The 7500-nt window shown below is 35.1% G+C and overlaps 1 protein-coding gene across 2 annotated transcripts in view; it reads right to left on the bottom strand.

Annotated features, from left to right (window-relative positions):
• Positions 1–7500, bottom strand: part of cln3 (CLN3 lysosomal/endosomal transmembrane protein, battenin) — a 46114-nt gene that overhangs the window by 16038 nt on the left and 22576 nt on the right. For both annotated transcript variants that reach the window (XM_086070913.1, XM_086070903.1), the window contains exons 8-12: positions 7482–7500; positions 6631–6767; positions 5781–5839; positions 476–544; positions 300–355 (exon numbers count right to left, since the gene is read on the bottom strand). The exon at positions 7482–7500 is cut by the window's right edge and continues 125 nt beyond it. In XM_086070913.1, the coding sequence (XP_085927039.1) occupies positions 300–355; positions 476–544; positions 5781–5839; positions 6631–6767; positions 7482–7500 (340 nt within the window). The remainder of the gene's footprint in view (positions 1–299; positions 356–475; positions 545–5780; positions 5840–6630; positions 6768–7481) is intronic.

The following is a 7500-nucleotide window of genomic DNA, read 5'->3' as shown; positions in this document are numbered from 1 at the left end:
TGTGGTAAACTGATTGAACAGAGGGCATTTTTTTGTTTTAAATTACATAAATTTAGCACATTTCAATCATGTGTAACCGATGTGCATGTTCTAATTAAGTAACTTCAAAAGACTGTATTTTCAGTGCAGTTGTGAATATGAGTGTGAATGGAAGTGTGTTTGCAATATGTGTGTTGTCATTGACTGGCAACCAGTCCAGGCTGTACTCCATGTCCCGCCTTCAGCTGGGACAAACTCCACCTGACTCAAGGCTAAGCAGTACAAAGTGGATGGATGGATATTTTAAGGGAATTACTAACCAACGATATTGCTCTCCATGGGTCAGGAAAAACGTCCTGAAATACAGAAGCTCCATCTGGGAAAATAGAGTTTTCATTTCCAAGTAATATTTCACATCAGATACCCGTCATATCCTATGTACGACTCCAAATAAATACAAAATCAAGTCAATAGTGTAATACAACAAATAACTTACCAAACCCTGGTTAATGAAGTATTCAGCATAATAGACTAATCCCAAGGCGCAGACAAATGGCATCAAGCCCTGAAGGTTTTGTGAGGAAAAAGAGTGAAGCAGTGAAATCTTGATAATAACAGTGGAAAATGAAAGTCTAAACACCCGTGTTCAAATGCCAGTTTTTGTTGTTGTTTTCTTAACACTCTTTTACTGCCAAACGTAATCCAAAAAACAACCCTGACAGTGCCAGACAATTTTGATCATTTTAACTCATCTTTTAAGGCAAACAGAATATTGTGTGCTATAACAACAACATGGATACATGGAAAAAAAAGTATGTTGTTTATACCTTATTCCGTTTTTTACTAATCATCATTTGAAAATAGGTAATATGAATGACATCAAGGTGATTTTTGTTTGTGGGGACTTTAACATTGATTTGCTGAATTCTAACAATCATATCAAGACCGGAGAATTTGTTAATAAAATGTTTAGTTTGAGTTTCTATCCATTAATTTAATAATTAAAGCCTAGCAGAATCACAAAAGATGCAACATTAATTGATAATATTTTAGTAAATGTAATTAAAGGGAAGATAGAAAGAGGATTATTAGTGATTGATGTGACCATTTACCAGTTTTGCAATATTAGAAATGGATAATGAATTTACATCTAAAAAGGAACGTAAGATTAATTGGTTAAGTAGAGTAAAAACACCAGAAGCTATTAGGGGCTTTGAAAGAGGAACTTATGAATCATGACTGGACACAAGTGATTCATATAATGCATTTTACAAACATTTGTTATAATGTATGACAAACACTGTCCAATCAAGCAAATTGGAAAAAGGTCCATGAAAAGAGAGAAACCATGGTTAACAAATGGGCTGGAAAAAGCTTGTAAAAAGAAAAATAGGCTATACAAAAGAATCTATGAAAGATCGAACTAAGTTAATAGAAGATAAGTATAATAAATATAAAAACAAGCTGACAACTGTTTTGAGATGTCAAAAGGATTATTATGATTGTTTATTGCAAAGATATACAAGAAACAAAGGAAACCTGGAGTGTTCTGAATGAGCTGATTAAAAATCGTCAAAAAAGAGACTTTTCAACATATATTGTGAAACATGACAATTCTGTTATTGATGATACAGAGAAGATTGTGAATGAATTAAAAAAAATTGTGATTGTGGGCCCGAATTTGGCAAGAGGGATTGTCGCACAAAGAGATAAAGAAAAAAAGTTTGGTTGTACTTTTAAAAATTGCAATTCCATGTTTCTTGGAGGGGTCTGTTTGAGTGATGTGCTTGAAGTTGTGAGAAAGTTTAAGAAGAAAGAAATCAACTGATTCCAAGAATCTTGATATGTCACTTAAACCATTTACTTATGTCTGCAATAAATCATTTTCGACTGGTATTTTTCCTGATAAAATGAAAATAGCAAAAGTGATACCAGTGTATAAAAATGGCGAAAATCATATTGTGTCAAATTATAGACCTGTTTCCTTGTTGCCCCAGTTTTCTAAAATACTTGGAAAAAAATTTTGAGAAAATGTATGCCTTTTTTTGAAAAATATGGTTTATTAATTGACCACCAGTATGGATTTAGAAAACAACCAATCAACAGCATTGGCCGTGATAGAATTTGTAGAAAATATAGCTACAGCAATGGATAAAAAACAACATGCTGTAGGTATATTTATTGATTTATGTAAAGCATTTGATACCATTGATCACCCACGCATGAGAGGTGTTGCGTTGAAATGGTTAAATAGTTATTTAAATAACAGGTTTCAATATGTAAAAATAAATAATGAAGAATCACAATTGAGAAGAGTGACCTGTGGTATACCACAAGAATCAGTATTGGGACCGAAGTTTTTTATAATTTATTTGAACGATATTTGCATAGTTTCAAATTAACATTTGTAATGTTGGTGATGATGATTTTCTGATTTTGTTTTGTGTGTGTGTGTATGTGTGTGTTTTAGTTCGGGGAAGACAAAACAAGTTTTACTTCTTTCTGTCCCCTTTCATTTCTTTTGCTTTACTTTGAATTTAAATATTGCTTTATATTGTCTTTTTTCTTTTAAAAATTATTGATTGATTGATAAATATATTTTGCACAGGGGAAAACATGGAACAATTAATAAAAACTGTAGAAAGGGAATTGATAGTGTTAAAAAATAGTTTGATTATAAATGGTTTATATATGGTTTGATTTATGATAATAAAGTTATCATTAAATGAAAAAAGACAAAATTCATGGTGTTTAGTGGTATGCAACTCAGTAATGAAATAAAACTAAATTTAAATGGAATAGAAATTGAGCAAGTCACTGAAGTAAAGTTTTTGGGTGTGATTATAGATAATAAACTGTGTTGGAAATTACAGATAGAATATACGAAACGTAAATTGGCAAAAATCAGTGGCTATTTTTTTATAAAGTCAAGGATTTTATATAGGAAAGGCCTCCACATATTGTATTTTTCACTTATTTTACCTCACATGTTATATTGTGCTGAAATTTGGGGCAATGTGTATAAAACAAATATAGACCAAATTGTTAAATTACAGAAAAAAGCTATTAGAATAATAAGTTACGTTGGTTAAAAAGTGTTTACTTCTTTCTACTCCCTTTTTTTTTTTTTTGAACATGTGTATAGGTTATGTTTTTGTTTTATATGATTTTTAATATCTTTGAGTAGATTTTTTCTCTCTCTTGCTTTTTAAAATATATATATTAGGGGTGTGAATTGCCTAGTACCTGGCGATTCAATTCTTATCACGATTCATAAGTCACGATTGATTCGATACCGATTAATCCCAATATGAATCTATAAATTGATTATTGCGATTTTTTTTCTTTATCTTTTCTTTTTTTTTACTCAAATACTAATCAGTAAACTTGTACATGTACACTGTAAGATTTGTATGAAAATGTATTTATTTATCTGAAAATTCAGGCTTATAACTGAGCCACTGCATTTAACAAACAGGTTGCAGTCTGTTTCATGTTTGAATAGGACTGAAATAAAATATTAAGGCTTAATGTTCCATTAATATAACATTCTTCCATGCTTAAGCGGGAGATTGACAGGCATAACGGTGCAGCGTCTACTGTGATGCGGACTTTGTATCGGTCTGTTGTCGTGGAGATTCATTTACCAGTCGAGCGGCAGATAATGGATGGATGGAATCTTTTAAGCGGAAAAATAAAAATGTTCAAGAACATGGTTACACCCTCAATCTATTAAAAATTTTCAGCCCCTTTTGGCTTTTATTACATACTGTTTTGCGAGGGTGTCAGATGGGATTCAGGTCTGGATCCTGACTGGGCCATTCCAAAACCTTTATCTACATGAAGCCATTCTTTTGTTTATTTGTGCTTTGGGTCATTGTCATGCTGAAAAATGAAAATATTCTTCATCTTCCCCTCTCAAGCAGAACCCTAAAGGTTTTGTGCTTACACTGACTGTAATTTGGAACTGTTATTTCCCTTTAATTCCCTCTATCTTGACTAAGGCCCCAATTCAATCTGAAGAAAAACAGCCTCACACCACCATGCTTCACTGTAGGTATGGTGTTCTTTTAGTGATGAGCAGTGTTGTTAGCACCAAACATATCTTTGGTTTGGTCCTTGGTTGCACATTTTCCCCCATGCGTTCGGTAATGTAATGTAGCTGGGCTTTTTTTTTCTTTGTAAGATAAGGCCTTCCTTCCTTCCATACATCATCCATCCATCCATCATCTGAACTACTTATCCTCATGAGGTTTGTGGGCATGCTGGAGCCTATCCCAGCTATATTCAGGCAGTAGGGAGGGTACACCTTGAACTGGTTGCCAGCCAATCGCAGATGGTATATTTAATGCCTTGGAAATTATTTTGTACTCTTATCCTAATTGTTACCTTTGAACAATCGGATCCCTGTTATGCCATGGAAGCTCTCTGCAGACCATGGCTTATTCTGTGACCATTAAAATATCAGGAAAAGCATACTACTGCTGAACTTTAATTGGGGTTAATCTGAAACAGTTTAAATGGTGGTAGGTATGTTGACTGCCATTTCACACGAGTTAATTCTGAACACCGCTACAAGTGGGTATGCACATTTGTGCACACATTATCTTAGTTGCTTATTTCCATTTCCTCTCATGCATTTTTTTCCCCTTATTGAGTTGTACAGGTTGGTCACATGAACTCATTCAATCCCAGCCATTTTCACTGAAGCAACCCCCTTCGTTCCGGGCTGTTTTATTGGATTTTGACTGATTTTGTGTTTTATTGCTATACAAACATGGAACCTAATAAAAAAAGATTAGAGTCTCTTAGTTCATCAGGAAAAAAACATATTTCTATCTGTTTCCGTTTTGCAGCAATTAGCATTAGAATATAGCTAAGTTTAATCATTATTCATGAATCTGTTTAAAACAGGGTTGAAAAGAGCCTTTCGCAACATGGTCCTGGTTGATCTCTTATACTCTGCTGCCACCTGCTGGCCGTTTTTGTAATAACTACCATTGCTTCAATAATTCTCTCTCTCAGTTCAGAGGCTGCATCAAAGCCTTATGTATGCTCTAGCATTAAAAAAAAAAAACATTAAAAATGTATAAATACTAGAGGTGTGCCCAAAACAAAATCGATTCTCAATAGAATCGCAATTCTCATTTAGTACGATTCAGAATTGATTTTAAATGTCCCAAAATCGATTTTATTTAAATTATTTTATACTGTCTTGCCTTTGTCTGTGTGTGCCTTTATTTGGAGCGCTGTTCATGTTGTACCCGGTTTGGCCACTGAGGGGCAGTGTGGTTCCACGCGGTCTAATGCACTGTTAAGTTGTAGCTACATTAGAGAGTAGAAAGAAAAATACACGATCGAGTTATTCCAATAAAAGTTTGTTTTTTTGCAAGTGTGGAGCGGCTAGCGCGCTAATTAGCATTAGCGAGTCTGACTGGAGTAGATTACAATTCCTTGCACATCTATAGATTGAAGCAGAAAGCATTGTCAATCAAATCATTTTGAATAAAAAAACTTTCTTAATCGAAAATCGATTCTGAATCAATCGCAGACCCAAAAATCGGAATCGAACCGTGAGACATTCAAAGATTCCCACCCCTAATTGATACGTCTTTGGGACCATGCTAATATTAAAAATAGAACATATTTATACGTTTGGGGGAGCAAATGAGTTGATGGTGGAAAAAGTTTTGAAATGATTTGTTTGATCTGATAACAATTTTGGATTTGAACAGGGGTGTGTAAACTTATTATGTCGACTGAATTGTCCACGTAATTGATTTAACTGATATTGTACTTACTTTGAAGATGTGCAATTTTTCCGTGAGGGTGAGCAGTCCAGAGCCAGGCCTCCTGCCCTCTGTTACATTGTAAAAGAAAATAACATGTTCATAGCCCTACGATGAATGAGCACTTCCCGTTGATGACGACGCCCACCTATCGGCGAGTGCACAATGATGCGAAGACTCGAAAAATACACTTACTGAGGACCGACTGAAGCATGTTTAAGTCCGGCGATCGGGGTGAATACAAACGGTCCCTCTCATTCAGTGTATTTTTGCAAGGTTTCGTGTCATAATGCATTTGCTGAATATGCGGCAGTACTCGGGTGAAAGGTGGGCATCGTCATTGACGATTGACGATTAACGAAAGTGCCCACCTCTGAAAATTAGTATTACTATTTGGAGTGTTTTATGTTTATTTTTTTATATATTTTTTTAAGTGTTATGAGCAGTACATCTTCATCATGATTCGTACTCTGGGCCACAACCAGGACAAACAAGCATGGTGAAGCGGAATTTAGCTTTTATGCTGTACCCAAATGGAAGAAGCAGCCTATGTAAGTAAAGTCATTCCTCAACGTAAATGCTTTAAAATCCAGAGAAAAGACGTTCCGCATCCCCAGAGCACCTGACCCCTTTGGCCTCTCCCTCCCACAGTTGGTGGCAAGTACCCATAGTTGCAAGCTCAGCCAGCCGTCACTTGCTATCAAGCCCCATCTCTAGGCCTAGCTCCAGAAGGGAACCCCACTATTGAGTCACAATTATCATTTAACTAACCAATTTTCAATGCAGTGCATGTTAATATTTAAATACTGTTAACATTATATTGTATTTCTTTATTAATTTGTCTAAACTTGTACTTGTGTACCTTGGCTACATGTTTCCTGCTCTTCTTCTGATTCAGCCATTAAGCGCTGTGTCTCCTCAGATGTCTCAATAGTGTGATCACTTCCGCTGTGTTTCCACTGAAGAAATGAAGGCGGTGGAACCAGCAAGAAAAAATAACTACAAGAAGAAATAAAGGAATTAATATATGATAATAATTTTGAAATAATACAGAATTGTAATGCCCAAATTAGTAATAGTTGCTAACTTTATTCATGCTGCAGTAGTGTTATAATTCAGTGTTTAACCCAAAAAATTTCAAGCCACACAAAAACCTGGAGTTTGAACCATTATAAAGTAACATTAAGTTACACAAGACTTCTGCATACCTCATGAGACTTCAGTAAAATGGATTGTGTTTGATCTTAGAAGTGCCACTATACAAGACATTGATGTATAGAGAGAAAAAAACAAAACAAAACAGAAATCTCAAGAGTAATATGATTATGATTGTCTCTTTTTGGTACATCAGGGCACCAGGAGAAAAGTATCCATATCATGCAAGGTAAACTTTTTTGAGCTATAAGCCATATTAAAATATTATTTCCTTACTAAAAACACTGCCAAAGTGGTGTTTTCCAACAATGATCCATCTCTGAGCATTCTGGCTCACTCCTGCTTTCCAAGCACCAGCCCCTCCCAACCCAAGAAAACGACTGGGTCCTCACTTATCTACGTAGAAAAGTGAGATACCAGCCCGTACCACCTCTGCAGACTAAACACAAGCCCACTTTCTCCAAGCAGCCTGCGGGATACCCAACAAGCGTATCCGGGAAAGAGGCATTTACTCTGTAAATGTGTTATTTGTAGGTATTACAGTATTTTCCCACTTACCTAATTAGCATAGTAAATG

The sequence above is a fragment of the Leptonotus elevatus genome, chromosome 1 (genome assembly GCF_054856555.1).
Source record: "Leptonotus elevatus isolate MCC_2025b chromosome 1, RoL_Lele_1.0, whole genome shotgun sequence".
NCBI classification, from domain to species: Eukaryota; Metazoa; Chordata; class Actinopteri; order Syngnathiformes; family Syngnathidae; genus Leptonotus; species Leptonotus elevatus.
The sequence above is the reverse complement of the archived record's forward strand: the minus strand, read 5'-3'. Positions and strand labels throughout refer to the sequence as shown.